Source organism: Lagenorhynchus albirostris, chromosome 6, assembly GCF_949774975.1.
Source record: "Lagenorhynchus albirostris chromosome 6, mLagAlb1.1, whole genome shotgun sequence".
In the NCBI taxonomy this organism is placed as follows: Eukaryota; Metazoa; Chordata; class Mammalia; order Artiodactyla; family Delphinidae; genus Lagenorhynchus; species Lagenorhynchus albirostris.
The window spans coordinates 38,464,068-38,489,746 of record NC_083100.1 but is presented as its reverse complement, the minus strand read 5'-3'; the positions used below and the strand labels follow the sequence as shown (position 1 = coordinate 38,489,746).

Genomic DNA, 25,679 nt, shown 5'->3' with positions numbered 1-25,679 from the left:
CATGGTATCTAAAAATTTGTTCATGTTAGGAGTTTTATAAATTTTGCAGCAAGCTGGATAAATAATGCATCTTGATTATTGGCTAGAAGAGTTATAAAATGATAGAATTGTGGTCAGGTCAGGGTAGGTACAAAGAGCAAGCTGGACATTAAGATAAATTCTTTTAAAAAGGAGTTTTATTTATATAAATTAAATTTGTCTTTTGTAAGTATCAGTATCTTTGATCAGTTGTTTAGAGTGATACCCTATCAAATGACTTCTGGCATCTCAACTTTTAATATTGCTGCTAACACTCAGGAAGAACAGAAAATGATGACACAGACATTTCAAGAACAAAACTTACTGCTGGATGCAGCCCATGCCAGTATCACAAATGAGCTACAGACTGTTCAGAATGAGAAAACACAACTCCAAATGCATCTGTAAGTAAACTGTGGGCAACTTTTGCATCTTTTGTTTTTGCATTTGTATTTCTTATCTTTAATGAAAATGTTTAATTCTGCATTTGCTGGGCCAGTCACAAAAATAAAGACTGCCCTAAAGCAACTAGTTTTGTTAGAACATTTCGGTAACTGCTCTCAGGCAGGACATATGTTCTGTAAGAACATTTAGTCTTTCTGTTAAAGAAAAACTCTCGTTCAGCTTTCATATCTCCTTGTTCTCTTCCTGCAGGGACCATTTAATCCTTGAGCATAACCAGTGTATCCAGAAAGCACAGGATGCTGAGAAGAGGGCAGCTGTACAAAAAGAGCTGCTAGAATCAACTATTGCAAGATTGCGAAGTGAACTGGAAGCATCAATACAAGAGAAGACCTCTCTGCTAGAGGAGAAAGAAGGACTTCAGAGAGAGGTAGGTAGAGGCAGATTTATGTTACCTCCTGGTTGTGGTGGTAATCTTGTTTTAAAATTTTATTGTAAGTGCAAAAGACAAGAAATACAACCCAGATGCAGTTTGTCTGAGTTGCCCATGAAAGAGATCTTTGGGTGGCTAATCTGTGTCTTTTAGCATGTGAGTGCACTGTGCCAAATAGTTACCCTTATATAGCATGAGTGAATGTTAACTAACCATTCACACATCCTCATGTTAGTTAAGGAGTCAGATTTAAAACTCGATTTTCCCAGTAGGAGTGGGACAGTGTAGCGGAAACAATGTAAGGGGAAACAGCCCTGTCTTCCTAGTTAGGAAAGAACCAGCAGAGTCTGACATGTAGACGTGTCTCTCTAATTTCAGGGCTATTTGTGAAGTCTGCTCTGCCTCAGAGACTCCCCGAGTGGCCCCTTTTCTGAATGGATGTGCTACCTCTGCAGTGTAGGTATTAATTGACATGCAGGGTGTATCTGCTATAGTAGAGCCTGTCAGCTGTTTTTAAAATGACCCATTTCTTTTTTTTCCCTTCTCTTGGGCAGGTTAATAAAACCGAGAAAGAAATAGCAGAAGAAAAATGCAACTTGGAAAAGGAATTAGCTAAAAGCAAGGTATTCCACATTTTATTTGTTGTTATGTCATTATATTTAATTCCTTCTGTATTGCTGCCTCCTGTATCAGCTTATCTTAATGAGGAGATGGGTTATTTTGTTGAATACCAAAACATGGGGGAAATAGAGAAGCCACGAAGCTGGATGCACTTGGAGCACTCCAGTCACTTCAGCATAAGGCTGCGTCTGGGGAATGTTTGCTTGTTGAGCATCTCGTGTTTGCCAGTGAGTCATCACTGCCTCGGACCCTAGTGTTCACCGAGTAGCTTAGCCAGGGAGTCCCCTGAGAGTGAGCTAATGGGCCTGTGGGCTGCAAAGGCATGATTGCTGACGATGCTGGTGTTTTTCTTTGTTTTTTGTTTTTTTTTAAAAAAAACTAATTTAAGCTTCCTAACTTGTTAGCACTTGCCACTTTATTTGTGAGATACCCCTTTCTGGGTTCTATGAAGGTAGAATGGCCAGAGAAACAAATACAATCCTTATTCAAACAAAAAAAATCTTTAAGACATTGCTCTTTGCATTTCAAAATTTGAAGAGGGTAAAGATTATGTATCACTATCATCTAGAGAATATATCTGGAGCATCAAGGACTATCAGCCCATCCCCATTCAATAAACCCAGCAACAGGTGTCGGATATAGTCATCAAGCCTTGACTGTTTCTTGACTCAACTAAATAGCATTCTTAGTACCATATATGTGAACTTTTAGTTTAAGAACTGGGGAGAGAAGAAAAGCTAAATTCTGAGCTGGAGCTCAAAGACAGTTCACTAAGCTGGCAGGTACCTTCTGTGGTTTAGTCACTCATATCTAGTGATTTGAAAACAGTCCACCCAAAAAATCTTTTAAATAAAGCTGACTTCCTGTGGAAGGACTTTGCTGGTGTCAATGTGGCCTCAAATATGTTTTTTAAAATTTGGGAATTTGGTGGATACTATTAAGTTCATTAATACTTTTAGCTTTAAAATGCTAGTGAATATTTCATGGCTAAGGCAAATGCTATTTGTGATTAAAACATGGTATTATTATTTTGCTTGTCTGATTTCATTTGTTTTAATGTAGACTAAGTGTACATGGGGCTGAAAGATACTTGCTCGTTAGAGAGGTTCTATTAAGCCAAATGACAGTGCTTCTACAGAGTTCCGTTTTTTGGCCTAACTTGATATTTTTTACATGTGTACTCATTGTAAAGCTATGTTTTCTTAAAGTCAGGCTTATTGAGTTATAAATTAGAGTGAAATTCACCCTTTTTTTTACTGTACAGTTCTGTGAGCTTTGACAAACACAATCATGTAACCACCACCACAACAATTGAAATATAGAACATTTCTATCACCCCGGAAAGTTCCCTTGTGCCTTTTAGTAGTCAGCCTCTTCCTCCATCCCCATCCCCTGGCAACCACTGATCTGTTTTTCTATCCCTGTAGTTATATCTTTTCCAGAATATCATATAAATGGTATCATACAATATGTAACATTATAAGTCTGGCTTCTTTTATTTAGTATAAAACATTTGAGATTTGAGATTCATGCATGTTACTGTATGTATCAGTAGTTTATGTTCTGTTATATCACAGTTTCTTTACCCATTTGCCAATTGAAGAACATTTGGGTTGTTTCCAGATGTTGGCAGTTATGAAAAAACCTGTATAAATATTCATATGTGAACATGTATTTTTATTTCTCTTGGATACATATCAGGAGTTGGACTTCTAGACCCTACAGTAAATATATGTTCAACTGTCTTCCAAAGGATGTGTGCCATCTTGCATTCCTACCAGGAATATATGAGTTCCAGTTTCTCTGCACTCTCACGAGCACTTGGCATTGTCAGTTCTTTTAGTTTCAGCCATTCTGATTGGTGTGTAGGGGTATGTCATTGTGGTGTACTTTGCTTTTCTCCAGTGACTAGTAATATTGAGTACCTTTTCATCTGCTTATTTGCCATCAGCAACTTAAAGTGTCTCTTCAAATCTTTTAACCATTTTTAATTCAGTTGTTTGTTTTCTTATAATTTATTTTTCAGAGCTTTAAAAATAGTGTCATATTACTTCTCATGTAATAGTTATTACTATTTGTATATAAACAAATTTTATATGTGCTTTACCTACTTTTCTTCTATATTATGCCTTTTCATGCTCTTTTAAAGAGCAGAAGTTTTATATTTTGATTAAGTCCAGTTTATCAATTTTTCAAATTTTATGGATGATACTTTTTGTGTTGTAGCTAAGAAATTTTTGCCTAATCTAAGTTTACATAGATTTTCTCCTTTGTTCTCTAGAACTTTTTTGTTCAATATTAGGTGTATGATCCACTTCAAGTTAATTTTTGTATATCATGCAAGATGTAGTCCAAGGTTCATTTATTTTTAGGTGGATCATCTGATTGTTTCAGTACTTTTTATTATTGAGATATAATTAATATACCATAAATTCACCTTCTTCAAATATACAAGTTAGTGATTTCTTAGTATATTCACAAGTTTGCACAAATACCACTACTATCTTATTCTAGAACCTTTTTTATCATCCTAAAAAGAAACCTAGTACCCATTAGGAGTCACTCCCTATTTACCCCTGCCCACCTCTAGCAACTACTATTCTACTTTCTACCTCAATGGATTTGTCAGTTCTGGACACGTCATGTAAATAGAATCAAACAGTATGTGGCCTTTTGGGTCTGGCTTCCTAGCATGATGATTTCAAAGTTTGTCCATATTGTAGTGTATATAAGTACTTCATTTCTTTTATGGCTGAATAATATTGCATGAATATAACACACTTCATTTATCCATTCATCAGTTGATAGACATTTAAGCCGTTTCCATTTTTTGGCTATTAAAAATAATGCTATGAACATTTGTGTACAATTCTTTTTGTGAGCATATGTTTTCAGTTCTCCAGGAACAAAACTACTGGGTCATGTGATAACTCTGTTTATCATTTTGAGAAACTGCCAAACTGTTTTACAAGTAAGGTAGTTGCACCATTTTACAATCCCACTAGCAATGTATGAGCATTCCATTATCTACGTCCTCACCTAAACTTGTTTAAAAAAACTTAAAAAAAAATTACACCCATCCTAGTAGGTGTGAAGTATCTCATTGTGGTTCTTTTTTTTAACTGAGGTGAAATTCACACACTATAAAATCAACCATTTAAAAGTGAACAGTTCAGTGGCATTTAGTACAATATTCACAATATTTTGCAACCACCACCTCTGTCTAGTTCCAAAACATTTCAATACCCCAAAAGGAAACCCCATACCCATTAAGCAATCACTCCTTATTCCCTCCTTCCCCCAGCCCCTGACAGCCACTCTGCGTTCTGTCTCTGTGGATTTACCTATTATGGATATTTCATATGAAGATAATCATACAATATGTGATCTTTTGTATGTGGCTTCTTAGCATAATGTTTTTGAGGGTCATCCATGTTTTTGTATCAGTACTTCATTCCTTTTTATGGTTGAGTAATATTCATTTTGTGTGTGTTTGTGTGTTGAGTTGGCTAAAAAGTTCGTTTGGGTTTTTGGTAAGATCTTATAGAAAACCCAAACGAATTTTTTGGCCAACCCAATATACGTATGTGTGTGTGTATACACGCACACACACACGTATATATATGTACACACACACATACCACAATTTCTTTATCTGTTTATCTGTTGATGGATGCTTGCATTGTTTCTGCCTTTTGGCTGTTGTGATTAGTGCTGCTATAAACACTTGTATGTGTATTTGTAAGTACCTGTTTTCATATCTTTGAGATATATAGCTATGAGTGGAATTGCAGGGTCATATGGTAATTTTATGTTTAACTTTCTGAAGAACCACCAGACTGTTTTCCACGGTGCTGAACCACTTTTTCTTCCCACCAGCAGTGTACAAGGGCTCCAGTTTCTCCACATCCTCACCAACACGTTATTTATTTATTTATTTAATTTATTTTATTTTTGGCTGTGTTGGGTCTTTGTTGCTGCACGTGGGCTCTCTCTAGTTGCATCGTGCGGGGGCTACTCTTCCTTGTGGTGCGCGGGCTTCTCATTGCAGTGGCCTCCCTTGTTGTGGAGCGCAGGCTCTAGGCTTGCAGGCTTTAGTAGTTGTGGCACGTGGGATCTAGAGCGCAGGCTCAGTAGTTGTGGCGCACGGCCCCGGTTGCTCCGTGGCATGTGAGATCTTCCTGGACCAGGGCTCGAACCCATGTCCCCTGCATCAGCAGGCAGATTCTTAACCACTGCATCATCAGGGAAGGCCCTATTTTTTGTTTTTTGATAATAGCCATCCTAGTAAGTGTGAAAGTGGTACCTCATTTTGGTTTTGATTTGCATTTCCTTAATGGCTAATAATGTTTAGCATCTTATTATGTGTTTATTGGCCATTTGTATATCTTCTTTGGAGAGCTGTCTACTCAGATCCTTTACCAATTTTTAAAGTGGGTTATTTAATGTCTTTTAATTGTTGAGTTGTAAGAGTTCTTTATATATTTTGGATGGTAGACCCTTATCAGATATGTGACTTGCAGATATTTTTCTCCCATTCTGTGGGTTCTTTTTAAAGTTTTTGATTTTTATAAAGTCCAGTTTATCAATTTATTCTTTGGTTGCCTGTGCTTTAAGTGTCACATCTGAGAAACTGTTGCCTAATCCAAGGTCACAAAGACTTACACCTTTTTGTTTTGTTTTGTTTTTATATTGGAGTATAGTTGATTAACAATGTTGTGTTAGTTTCAGGTGTACAGCAAAGTGATTGAGTTATACATGTACCTATTCTTTTTCAAATTCTTTTTCCATTTAGGTTATTACAGAATATTGAGCAGTTTCCTGTGCTATACCGTAGGTCCTTGTTGGTTATCTATTTTAAATATAACAGTGTGTACATGTCAGTCCCAAACTCCCAATCCATCCCCTCCCCCACCCTTCCCCCCATAACGATAAGATCATTCTCTAAGTCTGTTTCTGTTTTGTAAATAAGTTCATTTGTATCTTTTTTTTTTTTTTACATTCCACATATAAGCGATATCATGATATTTGTCTTTCTCTGTCTGACTTACTTCACTTAGTATAATAATCTCCAGGTCCATCCATGTTGCTGAAAATGGCATTATTTCATTCTTTTCAATGGCTGAATAATATTCCATTATATTTATGTACCACATCTTCTTTATCCACTCCTCTGTCGATGGACATTTAGGTTGCTTCCATGTCTTGGCTCTTGTAGACAGCGCTGCAATGAACATTGGGGTGCATGTATCCTGTCAAACCATGTTTTTTTCCGGATATGTGCCCACGAGTGGGATTGCTAGATCATATAGTAGTTCTAATTTTAGTTTTTTAAGGAACCTCCATATTGTTCTCCACAGTGGCTGCACCAATTTACATTTCCACCAGCAGTGTAGGAGGGTTCCCTTTTCTCCACACCCTCTTCAGCATTTATTGTTTGTAGACTTTTTGATAATGGCCATTCTGACTGGTGTGAGGAGATATTTCATTGTAGTTTTGAGTTGCATTTCTCTAATAATTAACAGTGTTGAGCATCTTTTCGTGTACCTCTTGGCGATCTGTATGTCTTCTTTGGAGAAATGTCTATTTAGGTCTTCTGCCCATTTTTTGATTGGGTCATTTTTTTGGTATTGAGCCACATGAGCTGTTTGTATGTTTTGAAGACTAATCCCTTGTTGGTTGCATTGTTTACAGATATTTTCTCCTATTCTGTGGGTTGTCTTCATTTTGTTTATGGTTTCTTTTGCTGTTCAAAAGCTTTTGAGTTTAATTTGGTCCCATTTGTTTATTTTTGTTTTTATTTTCAGTACTCTAGGAGGTGGGTCAAAAAAGATCTTGCTGTGGTTTATGTCAAAGAGTGTTTTTCCTATGTTTTCATCTAAGAGTTTTATAGTGTCCAGTATTACATTTAGGTTTTTAATCCTTTTTGAGTTTATTTTTCTGTATGGTGTTAGGGAGTGTTCTGATTTCATTCTTTTACATGTAGCTATACAGTTTTCCCAGCGCCACTTATTGAAGAGGCTGTGTTTCCTCCATTGTATAGTCTTGCCTCCTTTATTGCAGATTAATTGATGATAGGTGTGTGGTTTATTTCTGGGCTTTCTATCCTGTTCCATTGAATTATATTTCCGTTTTTGTGCCAGTATGATACTGTTTTGATTATCTAGCTTTGTAGTATGGTCTGAAATCAGGGAGCCTGATTCCTCCAGCTTCATTTTTCTTTCTCAAGAGTTCTTTGGCTATTCAGGGTCTTTTGTGTCTCCATACAGATTTTAAGATTTTTTGTTCTAGTTCTGTGAAAAATGCCATTGGTAATTTGGTAGGGATTTCATCGAATCTGTAGATTGTCTTGGGTAGTATAGTCATTTTGACAATGTTGATTCTTCCAATCCAAGAACATGGTATATCTTTCCATCTGTGTCATCTTTGATTTCTTTCATCAGCATCTTACGGTTTTCAGAATAATGGTCTTTTGCTTCCTTAGGTAAGTTTATTCCTAGGTGTTTTATTCTTTTAATACGATGGTAATTGGGATTGTTTCCTTAATTTCTCCTTCTGATCTCTCATTGTTAGTGTATAGAAATGCAACAGATTTCTGTGTATTAATTTTGTATCCTGAAAATTGACTGAATTCATTGATGAGCTCTAGTAGTTTTCTGGTAGCATCTTTAGGATTTTCTATGTATAGTATCATGTCACCTGCAAACAGTGACAGTTTTACTTCTTCTTTTCCAGTTTGGGTTCCTTTATTTCTTTTTCTTCTCTGATTGCCATGACTAGGACTTCCAAAACTGTGTTGAATGAAAGTGGTGAGAGTGGACATCCTTGTCTTGTTCCTGATCTTAGGGGAGGTGCTTTCAGCTATTCACAGTTGAGTATGACGTTAGCTGTAGGTTTGTCATATACAGCCTTTATTATGTTGAGGTAGGTTCTCTCTATGCCCACTTTCTGTAGAGTTTTTATCATAAATGGGTGTTGAATTTTGTCAAAAGCTTTTTCTGCATCTATTGAGAGGATCATATGGTTTTTATTCTTCAATTTGTTGATGTGGTGTATCACACTGATTAATTTGTAGATACTGAAAAATCCTTGCATTCCTGGGATAAATTCCACTTGATCGTAGTGTATGATCCTTTTAATGTATTGTTGGATTTGATTTGCTAGTATTTTGTTGAGGATTTTTGCATCTGTGTTCATCAGTGATATTGGCCTGTAATTTTCCTTTTTTGTGGTATCTTTGTCTGGTTTTGGTATCAGGGTGATGGTGGCCTCATAGAATGAGTTTGGGAGTGTTCCCTCCTCTGCAGTGTTTTGGAATAGTTTCAGAAGGATAAGTGTTAACACTTCTCTAAACGTTTGAAAGAAGTCACCTGTGAAGCCATCTGGTCCTGGACTTCTGTTTGTTGGGAGTTTATAAAGCACAGTTTTAATTTCAGTGCTTGTGGTTGGCCTGTTCATATTTTCTATATCTTTCTGGTTCAGTCTTGGGAGATTATATTTTTCTAAGAACTTGTCCATTTTTTCTAGGTTTTCTATTTTATTGGCATATAGTTGCTTGTAGCAGTCTCTTATGATCCTTTGTATTTCTATGGTGATTGTTGTAACTTCTCCTTTTTCGTATCTAATTTTACTGATTTGAGCCCTCTCCCTCTTTTTCTCGATGAGTCTGGCTAAAGGTTTATCAATTTTGTTTATCTTCTCAAAGAACCAGCTTTTAGTTTCATTGATCTTTTGTGTTGTTTTCTTTGTCTCTATTTCATTTCTTTCCTCTCTGATCTTTATAATTTTTTTCCTTCTACTAACTTTGGGTTTTGTTTGTTCTTTCTCTAGTTGCTTTAGGTGTAAGGTTAGGTTGTTTATATGTGATTTTTCTTGTTTCCTAAGGTAAGATTTTATTGCTAGAAACTTCCCTGTTAGAACTGCTTTTGCAGATTTTGGATCATTGTGGTTTGGTTTTCATTTGTCTGTTAGTATTGTTTTATTTCCTCTTTGATTTCTTCAGTGATCCATCGGTTGTTTAGTAACATATTGTTTAGCCTCCACATGTTTGTGTTTTTTACAGTTTTTTCTTGTAGTTGATTTCTAATCTCATAGCATTGTGGTTGGAAAAAATGCTTGATATGATTTCAGTTTCCTTAAAGTTACCAAGACTCGCTTTGTGATCAGTCCTGGAGAATGTTCCATGTGCACTTCAGAAGAATGTGTACTCTGCTGCTTTTGAATGAAATGCTCTATAAATATCAGTTAAGTCCATCTGGTCTAATGTGTCATTTAAGGCCTTTGTTTCCTTATTGATTTTCTGTCTGGATGATCTGTTCTTGGATGAAAGTGGGGTGTTAAAGTCCCCCACTATTATTGTATTACTGTCAATTTCTCTTTTTATGGCTGTTAGTATTTGCCTTATATATTGGAGTGCTCCTATATTGGGTACATATATGTTTTCAATTGTTATAGCTTCTTCTTAGATCGATCTCTTGATCATTATGTAGTGTCCTTCTTTATCTCTTGTAACAGTCTTTATTTTAAAGTCTATTTTGTCTGATATGATTATGGCTACCCCAGCTTTCTTTTGATTTCTATTTGCATGGAATATCTTTTTCCATCCTCTCACTTTCAGTCTGTTTGTGTCCCTAGATCTGAGGTGGGTCTCTTATAGACAACATATATACGGATCTTGTTTTTGTATCCATTCAGCCATTCCATGTCTTTTGGTTGGAGCATTTATTCCATTTACATTTAAGGTAATTATCAATATGTGTGTTCCTCTTGCCATTTTCGTAATTGTTTTGGATTTTGGTTTTTTTGTGGGTGTTTTTGGCTGCACCCCTTGTTTTGTGAAATCTTAGTACCCTGACCAGGGATTGAACTTGGGACATGGCAGTGAAAGTGCCAAGTCCTAACCACTGGGCCACCAGGGAATTCCCTGGATTTGTTTTTGTAGATCTTTCTTCTTTCCTTCCTCTTTTGTTCTCTTATTTTGTGATTTGATGACTAACTTTAATGTTGTGTTTCGATTCCTTTTTCTTTTTTGTGTGTATCTATTGCAGATTTTCGGCTTATGGTTCCCATGAGCTTTTGATATAGCAGCCTATATATAAAGAAGATTGCTTTAAGTTACTAGTCTTTTAATTTCAAATGCAATTCCAATATCCTACATTTGTGCTCTCCTCTTCTCACAGTTACTGGTTTTGATATTATATTTGTGTGCAGATGATTTCCTACATTAACTGTATGTTTGCCTTTACTGGTGAGCTTTCCATTCATAATTTTCTTGTTTCTAGTTGTGGCCTTTTCTTTTCCACCTAGAGAAGTTCCTTTAGCGTTTGTTGCAAAGCTGGTCTGGTGGTGCTGAATTCTCTTGGCTTTTGCTTGTCTATAAAGCTTTTGATTTCTCCTTCAAATCTGAATGAGAGCCTTGCTGGGTAGAGTATTTCTGGTTTTAGGTTCTTTCCTTTCATCACTTTAAATATATCTTGCCACTGCCTCTGGCCTGCAGAGTTTCTGCTGAGAAATCACTTGATAACCTTACGGGAATTCCTTTGTATGTTATTTGTTGCTTTTCCCTTGTTGCTTTTAATATCTTTTCTTTGTCTTTAATTTTTGTCAGTTTGATTACTGTGTGTCCTGGCATATTCCTCCTTGGGTTCATCCTACCTGGGAGTCTCTGCTTCCTGGACTTGGGTTACTGTTTCCTTTTCCATGTTAGGGAAGTTTTCAGCTGTTATCTCTTCAAATATTTTCAAAGGTCCTTTCTCTCTCTGTTTTCATTCTGGGAGACCTATAATGTGAATGTTGGTGCATTTAATGTTGTCCCAGAAGTCTCTTAGACTGTCTTCATTTCTTTTCATTCTTTTTTCTTTATTCTGCTCCATGGCAGTGATTTCCACCATTCTGTCTTCCAGCTCATTTATCCATTCTTCTGCCTCAGTTATTCTGCTATTGATTCCTTCTAGTGTATTTTTCGTTTCAGTTATTGTATTGTACATCTCTGTTTGGTCTTTAGTTCTTCGATGTCTTTTTTAAACATTTCTTGTATCTTCTCAGTCTGTGCCTCCATTCTTTTCCTGAGATCTTGGAACATCTTTGATATCATTACTCTGAATTCTTTTTCCGGTAGATGGCCTATCTCCACTTCACTTAGTTGTTCTTCTGGTGTTTTATCTTGTTCTTTCATCTGGGACCTATTCCTTTGCCGTCTCATTTTGTCTAACTTTCTGTGATTGCGGTTTCCATTCGACAAGCTGCAGGATTGTAGTTCTTCTTGCTTCTGCTGTCTGCCCTCTGGTGGATGAGGCTGTCTAAGAGGCTTATGCAGGCTTCCTGCCCACTGGTGGGTAGAGCTGGTTCTTGTCCCTCTGGGCAGGGCCATGCTCAGGAAGACTTTAAGCAGCCTGTCTGCTGATGGGTGGGACTGTATTCCCGCCCTGTTCGTTGTTTGGCCTGAGACGTCCCAGCACTGGAGCCTACAGACTGTTGGGTGGGGCTAGGTCATTGGGAGGAAATGGCAGCCTCCCTCCAGGAGCGCTCATGCTAATGATTACTCCCCACAACTACTGCTGCCAGTGTCTTTGTACCTGCAGTGAGCCACATCTCCTCCCCTGCCTCTCCAGGAGACCCTCCAATACTAGCAGGTAGGTCTGGCCCAGTCTCTTATGAGGTCACTGCTTTTTTTCCCTGGGTCCTGGTGCACATGAGACCTTGTCTGTGCCCTCCAAGAGTGGAGCTTCTGTTTCCCCAGTCCTGTGGAATTCCTGCGATCAAACCCCGCTGGCCTTCAAAACCAGATTCTCTGGGGGCTCCTCCTCCTCTTACCAGGCCCCCACGCTGGGAAGGCTGACATGGGGCTCTGGACTTTCAGTCCTGTGGGAGAACTTTTCAGGTATAATTACTTTCTAGTTTGTGGGTCGCCCACCCAGTGGGTATGGGATTTGATTTTATTGCAGTTGTGCCCCTCCTACCATCTTGTTGTGGCTTCCTCTTTGTCTTTGGATGTAGGGTATCTCTTTAGGTAGGTTCTAGTGTTTTATTGTCTATGGTTGTTCAGCAGTTAGTTGTGATTTTGGTGTTTTTGTATGAAGGAGTGAGCTCATGTCCTTCTACTCCCCCATCTTGCAACTGTCATCCTGCACCCATTTTTTATTCTAAAAATTTTATAGTTTTACAGACTACATTTTGATCTTTGATCCATTTTGTGTTAAATTTTATATATGGTATGAGGTAGAGGTTTAACTTCATTATTTTGCCTGTGGATATCCAGTTATCCCAGGACGATTTGTTGGAAGACTGTTCTTTCTATTGAATGATCTTGGCTCCCTTGTCAAAATCTAGTTAACCATAGATGCATGGGCTTATTTCTGGACTCTCAATTCCATTGCATTGGTATATATGACCGTACATATGCCAGTACCACATGGTCTTGATTACTGTAGCTTTGTAATAAGTTTTAAAACTGAGATGTGTGAGTCCTCCAACTTTATTTTTTTTTGAGATTGTTCTGGCTATTCTGGATCCTTGCATTTCTATATGAATTTCAGGATCAGATTTCCCATTTCTGCAAAAAAAGAGGAGCTGGAATTTTGATAGGGTTTGTATTGATCCTGTAGATCAATTTGGAGAGTATTGTGATCTTAACAATAGAGTATATATTTTCTCTATATAAGATTGTGCCATTTGCAAATGGAGATAGTTTTATTTTTTCCTTTCCAATTTGTTGCCATTTGTTTCTTTTTCTTGTGTAATTGCTTTGGCTAGAACCTCCAGCCATGAGAGGTTGAATAGAAGTGATGAGAGCAGACATCCTTGTTTTGTTCCTGAGTTTAGAGGGTTAGCTTTCAGTTTGGCACCATTAAGTATGATGTTAGCTGTGTGCTTTTCCTAAATGCCCATGATCAGTATGAGGAAATTCCCTTCTATTCCTAGTTTGTTGGGAATTTTTATCATGAAAATACGTTGAACTTGTTCAGTTGCTTTTTCTATATCTGTTGGAATAATCTTGTGGATTTTGTCCTTTATTCTATTACTAAGGTGTATTACATTGATTGATTTCAAATGTTGAACCAAGTTTTCCTTTGGGGGATAAATTTCACTTGATCATGGTGTATAAACCTTTTCATATGTTGTTTGATTTGGCTTGCTATTATTTTGCTGAGGATTTAAAAATCTATATTAATAAGGGTTATCCCATAGTTTTTTTGGGTTTTTTTCTTGTGACGTCTTTGGTTTTGGTATCAGGGTATTCAATAATATTGGCCTCTTAAAATGATTTGATAGTGTTCCCTCTCCTTCTATTTTGAGAAGACTTTGTGAGGGATTCGTGTTAATTCTTTCAGTGTTTCGTAGAATTCAACAGTGAAACTGTCTGGTTCTAGGTTTTTCTTTGTGGGGAGTGTTTTGTTTTTAATTATTATTATTATTGATCCAGTCTCTTTATTTGTTATAGTTCAATTCATATTTCTACGTGTTTTTTTTTTTGAGTTTCAGTCATTTGGGTCTTTCTAGGAATTCGTCCATTTCATCTAGGCTATGTAATTTATTGGCATGCAGTTGTTCATAGTAGCCCCTTTTTTATTTCTGGAAGTTCAATATAATGTCTCTTCTTTCATTTCTAATTTTAGCAATTTGTGTATTCTTTATTTTTTTTTCTTGGTTAATACCACAGTGGTTTGTCAGTTTTGTTGATCTTGTCAAAGAACTAACTTCTGGTTTTACTGATTTTCTCTATTGTTTTTCTAGCCTGTTTTATTTCTGCTATAATCCTTATTATTTTCTTCCTTTTGCTTGCTTTGAGTTTGCTTTTCTTTTTCTAGGTTCTTTTTTTTTTTTTTTTTTTTTTTGCGGTACACAGGCCTCTCACTGTTGTGGCCTCTCCCGTTGCGGAGCACAGGCTCCAGACGCGTAGGCTCAGCGGCCATGGCTCAAGGACCCAGCCGCTCCGCGGCATGTGGGATCTTCCCGGACCGGGGCACAAACCCATGTCCCTTGCATCGGCAGGCGGACTCTCAACCACTGCGCCACCAGGGAAGCCCCTTTTTCTAGGTTCTTAAGGTGGATGCTTAGGTTATTGATATGAGATATTTCTCTTTTTTTAAATATAAGTTTATACAGCTACAGATTGCCCTCTAAGCACCACCTTAGCTGCATACCATACATTTTGTTTATCATGTTATATGTTCATTTTCATTCATCTCAAAATATTCTTTAATTTCCTTTGTAATTTCCTCTTTGACCCATTGGTTATTTAGAAATATGTTGTTGAATTTCCCCATATATGTGAATTTTCCAAATTTCCTTCTTTTATTCATTTAATTTTATTTCATTGTTGCTGGAGAACATACTTTATATAATTTCAGTCCTTTCAAATTTATTGAGAGTTGTTTTATGGTTTAACATGTGGTATATCCTAGAGCATGCTTCATGTGCACTTGAGAAAAATGTGTATTCTATTATTGTTTGGAGGAGTGTTCTAAAGATGTCTGTTAGGTCCAGTTGCTTTATAGTGTTGTTCAAGTCATCAGTTGTTTCTTCATTGATCATCTAACTGTTCCACCTATTATTGAAAGAGGGATATTAAGTCTTTGACTGTTAGTGTTGAATTGTTATTTCTCCCTTCAATTCTGTCAGTTATTGCTGTATTGTTTTTGCTTCATTGGGGTTGTGTTGTTAGATGCAAATGCATTTATAAATGTTATCTTCTTAATGGGTTGATCCTTTTTTCAGTATATAATGTCCTTCTTTATCTCACAGATTTTTGTCTTAATATCTACTTTGTCTCATGTTAGTGTAGCCACTCCAGCTCTTTTCAGATTACTGTTTACATCATATATCTTTTTCCATCCTTTTATTTTCAACCCATTTGTGTCTTTGGATCTAAAGTGTGTCTCTTATAAACAGCATACAGTTGGGTCTTTAAAAAAATTTATTCTGCCTGTCTCTGCTTCTTAGTTGGAGTGTTTAATCCATTAATATTTAACATAATTACCCATAAGGTAGGATTTACATCTGCTACTTTACTATTTTTTTGTATGTTTTATGTGATATTTGTTCCTCTGTTTCTCCAGTACTGCCTTCCTTTGTGTTAAGTAGATATTTCTGGTGCACTATTTTAATTCCCTTAACCTTTCTTTTATTATATATTTTTGATTTATACATAACAGAGTTACAAACAAAAACTACATATTTATATGTCTTCTACATGTACCTATGTTGCTACATTTTCTGGTACCCTTTATTTCTTTATGTGGATTCCAGTTATTATCTAATCCCCTTTTATTTCAGCCTGAAGAGCTCCCTTTAGCATTTCTTACAGGGCATTTTTTTTTTAGCCTCACAGTCTAGACCCCACCAAAGGGTGGACACTGGTAAATTATCCCACACAATTTAAGTTGGGATTAAAGAGAATTGACATCTTAGCAATATTGTATCTTCCTAATACAGGGACACAGTAAGTCTCACCATTTTATTTAGGCTTTTGATTTATCTTGTCAGCATACTGTAATTTTCAGCATGTCAAATATTGGACATATTTTTTTCTTAGATTTGTACCTAAGAATTTCATGGATTTTGGTACTGTTATAAATGGAACTTTTAAGAAATATCAGTTTCCAATTGTTTGTTGCTAATATATAGAAATACAATTGATTTGACCTTGTATCCTTCAACCTTACTAAACTCACTTATTCTAGGATTTCTTTTGTAGATTCTTTGGGATTTCCTATGTAGACTATCATGTCTGTTGTAAGTAGAGACAGTTTTATTTCTCCCTTTCCAATTTCTATGCTTTTTATTACTTTTTCTTACCTTGTTGCACCAGCTAAGGCCTCCCGTATGATACTGAATAGGAATGGAAAAAGCAGATATCCTTGCCTTTTTCCCAGTCTTAGGGGAAAACATTCAGTCTTCCACCAATACTGATACTAGTTGTAGGTTTTTACAGACATAATTTATCACATAGAGATGGTTCCCTTTCATTTCTAGGTTACTGGGTTTTTATCATAAATTAATTTGAATTTTGTGAAATGCTTTTTCTGTGTGTGTCTACTGAGATGGTCATATGGTTTTTCTTGTATAGCCTATTGATGTGGTGAATTATAGTAATTAATTTTGAATGTTGAACAAGCCTTGTATTACTGGAATAAACTACACTTAGTCCTGATTTGTTATCCTTTTATATATTGCTGGATTCATTTTGCTAATATTTTTTGGAGTATTTTTGCATCTATATTTATATGCTTGAGTTAATATATAAATAAGTACCAAGTACCAGAAGGACTTTCACTTCTAGTAAATGTACACTATGCAATTTGTAATAACTCTCCGGCTAAAGACAACTAAAAAGCAGTGAAACATATTCATAAGATGCCATTTATTTTACAGTTAAAAATGTCATTTTAAAAACAATATAATATTTTTGGATCTGGCATAGAATTCTTTTCTCTTTTTTCGTCTAAAGGTAGACATAAATGCATTAACCTGCAACCTGCAGACTCTAGAGGAAAAGAATAAGCAACTGGCAGATCAAATTGCTTCCCTAGAACTTGAGCAAGCAACTTCTGATTACCATTGGGGGTATTAAAAGTCAGTCTAAAGTAGCAATTAATGACTATGAGTTTTAAAAAACAATCAGAAATCAGGAGATGGGTTTCCTTCTTCTTTTTTTTTTTTTTTGATAATTATCACAAGTCTGAATAATGCAGGCTAAATATGTCAGAGAGCCCTATGGTATTCAGACAATAGAGGATTTAGGAAAACAAGAGTTTAAGACAGCCTTTAAATGTCTGCCTACACAGAGTATCTATAATGCTGAAAAGCACCAATATTTCTAACGTTTTAAAATATTTTCTTTTCCATAAATTGTGAGGAACAAACTTGTATTTTTTTCTCTTTCTGACACTTCCATCCATTAGGAAATCAATAGTAAGTTGGATTCCTAAAAACTATTTGACAAGGTCAATCCATTACAAATAAACGGTAGGAGTCTTAAAACATCTCCAGGTGAAGGAGATTTAAAGAGATGATTGTTACGTTAAACAGCTAATAAGTTTCCCATGTGCTTCTGAATACTTGAGAAAGAATTAGCCATTGCTTCTATAACATGCAAATCATCTTTCAAAATTCCAAAGAAGGCGCTGATGTGAAGTCTGCCTTAATCGGAACTAAATTCTTTCAAACTCTGTCATAAGCTGCTCATTACTTCAACTGTAAAAAATTACAGAGACTAAATCGAAATCCTGGGACTTCCCTGGTGGTGCAGTGGTTAAGAATCTGCCTGCCAATGCAGGAGACACGGGTTCAAGCCCTGGTCCAGGAAGATCCCACATGCCACAGAGCAACTAAGCCCGTGCGCCACAACTACTGAGCCTGCGTTCTAGAGCCCGCGAGCCACAACTGCTGAGCCCTCGTGCCACAACTACTGAAGCCCACGTGCCTAGAGCCTGTGCTCTGCAACAAAGAGAAGCCACCGCAATGAGAAGCTCATGCACCCCAATGAAGAGTAGCCCCTGCTCACTGCAACTAGAGAAAGCCCGTGTGTAGCAACGAAGACCCCATACAGCCAAAAATAAATAAATAAAAATTAAAAATATATGTATAAATACTCTTACATTTTCGTGGCTTTAGAGCCAGACTATCTATGTTTCAATTTTGTCTATGACCTTGCGTGTGATCCTTAACCTCTCGGAGCCTGAGTTTCTTAATCTGTCAAAATGGGGATAATCATACTATTATTAGGAGGTTGTTGAGGTTAAGTAAGTTAATACATGTAAAGCACATAGAGCATTGCTAACATTTATTGAATTCCTAGTATCTCAACTGTCTGTCTCAGAAGAAAGCTTATAAGTTCCTATCAGAGCAGCAAGGTGCATTAGCTCTAATTCCTGGTACTGTCTCAAACCATGCCTCCCTCCCCCAAGATTAAAGATTCATCCATGTCCTTTCCTGTTGGCCAGGCCTCAGCTGGGCTTATCCACCCACCTGGTTTGGGTCTCTCTGGAACACCATATCTCAGTCTGCATGATTCTTTCATGTCTTTACTGCCAGTGAGCAGGACTGTGGCCTTATCCTATTAGTGACTTTGACGGGTCTTGCAAGTGATTTGCTCAATGTTGATTCTTGCCTGTCCACAGCACCTCTTGATTAAGGTCTCCCAGTGATATCCCATACCTCAATTCCAGCTTATATGTCTATGCATAGAACCTTCTCTGACCAAGCCTGCCTGGAAGTGCTTCACTTGGCTGTATGAGTCTTGAGAGGTAAGAACTTTTTTTTTTCTTTTTTCAATCCGAGCAATGTTATTAAACCTATTGCCATTCAATGCTGGCAGTATATTTTTGTTCTTTGAGAATTAACACTTGAAATTCTCAATAAAAACTACCCTCCAGTATAACCTCTTACTGATTTTTAGAGATATACATATGAGTGTGTTGTGTATGCCACACCACAGATTTAAATTCAGACCTGGTTACAATGCTTGGCTCCATTTACTGTGTGACCTGGGCAAGTTCTTAACCTCTATGGCCTTCAGCGCCAAGGGGATCTCCCCTAACTGTGGGGTTCTACTGTGCATACCCATATCAAAATAGTTACTACATTTCTAACTACTAAGTTAGAAATTGACCTGCTTATGTATCTGCCTTCACTCTCTTCTAATGCAAGAAGAGTAGTTACTCATCTGTATACTCTCTTGCCTACCACAGCGCCTAATACAAAATAAGTGTTTAAGAAATGTTGATTCGGTAGAGCACAAAGAGGGTCATGTCTGTCTTACCAGGCTGTGAGGATTAAATGTCATACTGTGAGTAAAGTGCCCCTCACAGGGCCAGCATATACAGTATACTTGTATAAATATCATTTCTTCTTTTTCTCACACTTCCTAATTTTAGGTTTATGTTTGCCATTTCAGACTTTAATGACTGTGTAATTTTTAAAATTTTTTATTGAAATATAGTTGATTTACAATGTTGTGTTAATGTTTGCTGTACAGCAAAGTGATTCGGTTATACTTTTATATTTTTAAATATTCTTTTCCATTGTGGTGTATCACAGGATATTGAATATAGTTCCCTGTGCTATACAGTAGGACCTTGTTGTTTATATATTCTATATATAATAGTTTGCATCTGCTAACCCCAAACTCCCACTCCCTCCCTCCCCCATTCTCCCCTCCCCCTTGGCAACCACAAGTCTGTTTGCTATGAATGATGGTGTAATTTAAGTCCGTTACCACAGGCAGTCATGCAGGGAAATGCAATGAGAAAAGATCCAAATGTGAAAAAGTTATTATTCCTGGATTCAAGTTAAATGACTATTTGCCCCACTTCTCATTTGTATTTTAAACACACATTTTCAAATGGTAGCACCAGACAGAAGTAGAATTAGTTGCATACACAACTAGGATTATAATGACTTGAAATTAAACAATGTATTAAATGTAGTATTTCTCAAAACTAGGGTGGCATTCAGTCAGTGTATACTTGTGAGGGTGACAGAGTTGGTTCCATTTGCGGGGGCCTATGTCATACTGGTTGTTAAATAAACATTTTGAATAAAATTCCTACTTAACAATCTACTTATAAAACAGCTTTACCAAGATGCTACTATCTCTTGGTTTTATGTATCCTTCTAACAGCTTCTGCTAACTTTTAGAGCTTACCCAGATGTTTAAAATTATTTTAGAAATCACTTTGTGGCTTACTGTTGATCCTTATCAACCTACCTTTCATATCTTAAGATAATTCTTTCTGTGTTAGCTTCCTGCTTTTCCAAGGAGTGATGTTTTTGTGCTTGAGTTAAAATGTATATTCTAACCATTAGCATTTTTCTTTGTATGCTGTTTCTCAGGTGATACTCCAGTTTCTGTTTCGCTCTGTATATTAATAATCTTTATAGTATATTGCCAAGATTATTTAAGCAAAGGTTACATTGAGTTCTTCATTCCACAACTCAGAATCTGAGATATTCACTCATTTAAGTGGTCTCCCTCTAATTTCTGGTGTTCCATCAATTTTCTTAAGTACAGGGCCTATTTAAATAATCTGAAAACAGTAATTTAAGTTACTGCCTTACCATCTACTTTCCTTTAGCAACTGGAACAATTTATTTTTGTTTGTCATAAATTTAAATAAAGTGACTTTGTGTCAAACAGTATCACATTTTGATTTTTCTTAGTTTTCACTTACCAGTGCATTAGTGTTTTCTTTGGTGGCAAAAAGGGGAAATTATTTTAAAAGTGTATTTGAAAGAGTAATAGAATTCTTTATGCCTTTGCCTAAAAGAGGGAATTTTATTGAGGAAAAAAGTGCCATTATTTGAAAAAATTTTGGACACATTTTATGAGAGACCCAAGTTATTTAAAAAAAAAAAAAAAGCCTTCCACATTCCAAGAAGGCAAGCAAAGTTATTTTTGAGTGTTTTTATTTGTAATAGCTAGCATATTTTTGGTTAAATCTGGCTCTTGACTTTTTGTAAGCTATACCTACATTTTGCAACACATTGGGCACTTTGATTTATAGGACTTGGAACTGAATTTTAAGTTTTAAATAATTCAGCTTTTATGGTTATGGTGTAGCTTTGTTTTTGTAGCATTACTGGCCATCCTTGTGATATATTTTCCGCTGAAGGCTTGATCAAAACATAATCCCAAATGTTGCATTCATGGGATGATTTTACATCATAGTTTCCAAAATGAAAAATATTGTGGTAAAGGAGGACTGTATGTCTTCCACAGACAGAAAATTAATTGATGACTAATGTTATGATAATATATTATTACTAGCCTCCTATTTATTGATAGCAGTCTACATTTTCCTTAGGTTATTTTGAAACCAATACTTTATTGGTCTGAATGCTTTAAAAAAATACTTTCCTTTGCTTTAGTGGGAGCAACACACAACGATTAAAAGTGAATGGACCTAGCGTCTGTCATACAGAGTGAAGTAAGTCAGGAAGAGAAAGACAAATACCATATGTTAACACATATATATGGAATCTAAAAAAAAAAAAAAAAAATGGTACTGAGGAACCTAGTTGCAAGACAGGAATAAAGATGTAGACATAGAGGGACTTCCCTGGTGGCTCAGTGGTTGAGAATCTGCCTGCCAATGCGGGGGACACAGGTTCGAGCTCTGGTCTGGGAAGGTCCCACATGCCGCGGAGCATCTGGGCCCTGTTCTGGAGCCTGCAAGCCACAACTACTGAGGCCGTGTGCCACAGCTGCTGAGGCCTGCGTGCCTGGAGCCTGTGCTCTGCAACGGGAGAGGCCCCCACAATGAGAGGCCCGCGCAGCGCAAGGAAGAGTGGCCCCCACTCAGCACAACTAGAGAAAGCCCACGCACAGCAGTGAAGAGCCAACACAGCCAAAATAAATAAATTAGTTCCTTTAAAGAAAAATGCAGACATAGAGAATGGACTTGAGGACACAGGGTGGGAGGGGGAAGCTGGGGCAAAGTGAGAGTAGCATCGACATATATACACTACCAAAATAGCTAGTGGGAAAACGGCAGCATAGCACAGGGAGATCAGCTCGGTGGTTTGCGATGACCTAGAGGGGTGGAATAGGGAGGGTGGGAGGGAGGCTCAAGAGAGAGGGGATATGGGGACATATGTATGCATATGGCTGATTCAGTTTGTTGTACTAACACAGAAACTAACACAGTATTGTGAAGCAATTATACTCCAATAAAGATCTATTTAAAAAACTTTTTTTGAAAAAGTGAAACTTTAAAAAACCGGAAGTATGAATATGTATAAGTAGGTATGAAATAAATATTGATCTGATAGGACAAATGCCTAGATAGCCATAATAGTTAATTACCCACTGATCTAATATTGGGTATAAATTTTAAAATGAATATGCATAATTTTACAGTGGGACTAATCACTACTTATAATTTTTCCATAGGTTTTTATCAAGTCTAGAATGTCTAAAATGGCTTAATTCTTCTAGCCAAGACAACTACCAAGGAGAAAACAATGCTCCAGATTAATGTGACCTCTTAACAGAATATATGCTATCATGAAAATATTTTGAACAGGAAGAAATGAGTTACATGTTATACAGTAATCTAGTTTGGAATGTGTTTTTACTTTTATTTGGAAAATATTCACAATATTTAAAATGAAATAAAGTGCACTACAAAGAGATGAGTAAAGAATAGCTGTAACAATGTTGGAGATAGTGAGGAGTGTCTCTTGTGTAAATTAATATCCCAATATACATGGTTTCATCTTTACAGACTAGCCCAAAGTTGAATATAAAACAAAAATCTAAATTCTTTGGCTTTAAATGCTGAAAAGGCCCTTTTAAATGCTGAAAAGGCCCTTTTGTTCTGTTATTCACAAATTAAGCAAATGTAAAGCAGAAATAGTGATTGTGTCAACTTAGGATATTTACCAACATTATTAAGACTTTGAACTTAAAATTTACTGGAAATGACCCATAGTGCAGCTGGTTGGCCTATGTGATTAAGAATTCGTGTTCTTAGTCACATCTGCTTGTGTGTGTATTATTCCTACAATGGACTTATGAAGATGATTTTGACATATGGCAAATATCAGTATTTCCTGTTATTAAGATGTAACACTGAAATTGATTATGGAAAGTGAAAACTTCTATATTCAGTCACTAATAGTGTTCCTGAAGTACCAGTAAGGTTCAAAATTTAATCAAGAGAAAACTATTTTATAGTTACTTCCTCTGACAAAGTCTGAGGGAAAAAAAATAACTCATTATTAAAGGCTGTTTGAATGATTAAATACGTAATTTCATGAAATATAGAGACTTCAGTAATGTTTGTCCTAGATAACATTGTGTTGAGTACTTGATCAAACAATGTTGGAGTTTCCGACAAACATTTCTTTTGTTTTTTTCTTTTTTTACTGCCTTTTACTATGGTAACTGAGGTGTCTGCTATTGACCAAATGGTTGTGATCATTTGTAGCTCCCATTGTCTTAAATAAGTACAATCATCCTTCAGTAACTATGGGGGATTGGTTCCAGGACCCTCCAGATACCAAAATCTGTGGATGCTCAAGTCCCTTATATAAAATGGTGTGATATTTGCATATAATCTATGCACATCCTTCCATACACTTTAAATCATCTCTAGATTACTTATAATACCTAACACAATGTAATGCTATTTAAATAGTTGTCAGTTGCCCATGTGTGGCAAATTCAAGTTTTGCTTTTTGGAACTTACTGGAAATTTATTTTTCCTGAATATTTTTGATCCACAGTTGGTTTAACCAGTGGATGTGGAACCTGTGGATACAGAGGGCCGACCGCATATAATCCACAAATTGCATATCTGCAACCACTGATAAAACCACCCCACATCTGGGTTAGGTTGCAACTACAAGGGAATACTTGACATAGCAAAAAGAGAATTAGGAAACAAAGAACAACTGTGAGTCCTAAGGCACTCATATTTTCATTAGCAGTCTCTCTACATGTTTCATATTACACTATGATCAGCTGTCTAAAGACAGACTAAGAGGTAGCAATAGCGAATAAATATGAATCCTGGATTCATTACTTTAGAAATAGTAAGGGTATAAATACTTGTTTAAGAAAGAAAATGATTATTCATTCTATGCCTAGAGGTACTGATACCTGTGTTTGCTTTATCAGCTTGCCCAACAGCAGGTGGAAAATGTCTTGGGAAAAATTACTGAGAGTAAAAATAAACTGGCCTATGAAAAGGGAAGACTACAGGTATGAGATTTCATTTTTTGATTTTTGTTTTCTAATTTTTTAACGCCAGTTGTCAAGCTAAATTTTGCTGGATTTTGAGAGGACTTAGCTCTGTCATTTACTAATTCTATAACTTTGGACAAGTTTTTAAGCCTCCCTAAGTTTGGTCCCTCATTCAAATCCAGGTGACTTCTATCTACACACCTATAATATAATACTGAAACCTAAAATTGTGAAGCCAAGGCTCATTCTGTGACAGTATAAAACTTTATTATAATTATTTTATGCATGGTCATTTGCTGCCAATGTAGAAAGCCTATGTTCTCTCTCTCTTTATTGAAGTATAGATGATTTACAGTATTACATTAGTTTCAGGTGTACAACAGAGTGACTCAATACTTTATAGATCATATTCCATTTAAAGTTATTATAAAATATTGGCTATATTCCCTGTACTGAACAATCAGTCCTTGTAGCTTATTTATTTTATACATAGTAGTTTATACCTCTTAATCCCCTACCCCTGTTTTGCCCCTCCCACCTTCCTTCCCCCCACTGATAACCAGTAGTTTATTCTCTATTTCTGTGGGTCTGTCTCTGTTTTGTTATTTTCATTGCTTTGTTTTATTCTTTAGATTCCACATGTAAGTGTTAACATATAATATTTGTCTTTCTTTGTCTGACTTATTTCACTAAGTACAATACCTTTCAGGTCCATCCATGTTGTTGCAAATGGCAAGATTTCATTCCTTTTTATGGCTGAATAATAATCTCTCTCTCTCTCTCTCTATATATATATATATATATATCTGTGTGTGTGTATATATATACATGCACATATGTGTATATATATAGAGAGAGAGAGAATATATATATATATATTCTCACATCTTCTTTATCCAGTCATCTGTTGATAGACTCTTAGGTTGATTCCATATCTTGGCTATTGTAAATAATGCTGCTATGAACGTTGGTTTTTTTCCCCCCCTAAAATAATGGGTTTATTGAGATATAATTCACGTTTAAAGTGTACAATTTCGTGGTTTATAGTACATTCACAAAGTTGTGGAATCAGTACCACTGTCTAATGCCAGAACATTTTCATCATGACAAAAAGAAACCCTGTACCCACTAGCAGTCATTCACCATTCTCGCCTTCCCCTAGCGTCTGCCAACCGCTAATTTACTCTCTGTCTCTGTAGATTTTCCTATTCAGGACGATGATTAACTTTTTGAAGTGTAAAAAAGAATTCTTTTTCTTTTTTTTTTACCACCACCCCCCAGCTGCTTTCCCCCCTTGGTGTCCATATGTTTGTTCTCTACATCTGTGTCTCTATTCCTGCCCTTCAAACTGGTTCATCTGTACCTTTTTTTTTTTTTTTTTTGAGGGCTTTCTCTAGTTATGGCAAGCGGGGGCTACTTCTTCATCGCAGTGCGCGGGCCTCTCACTATCGCGGCCTCTCTCGTTGTGGGGCACAGGCTCCAGACGCGCAGGCTCAGTAGTTGTGGCTCACGGGC

The 25,679-nt window shown here is 36.4% G+C and overlaps 1 protein-coding gene across 1 annotated transcript in view; it reads left to right on the top strand.

The window, feature by feature from the left end:
• The window catches only part of LOC132522203 (coiled-coil domain-containing protein 150-like), a 69,747-nt gene that overhangs the window by 26,904 nt on the left and 17,164 nt on the right, over positions 1 to 25,679 (top strand). The window contains exons 7-10 of the mRNA XM_060152402.1: positions 298 to 422; positions 673 to 850; positions 1,408 to 1,476; positions 18,595 to 18,720. Coding sequence (XP_060008385.1) covers positions 298 to 422; positions 673 to 850; positions 1,408 to 1,476; positions 18,595 to 18,621 — 399 coding nt within the window. The 3' untranslated portion in view covers positions 18,622 to 18,720. The remainder of the gene's footprint in view (positions 1 to 297; positions 423 to 672; positions 851 to 1,407; positions 1,477 to 18,594; positions 18,721 to 25,679) is intronic.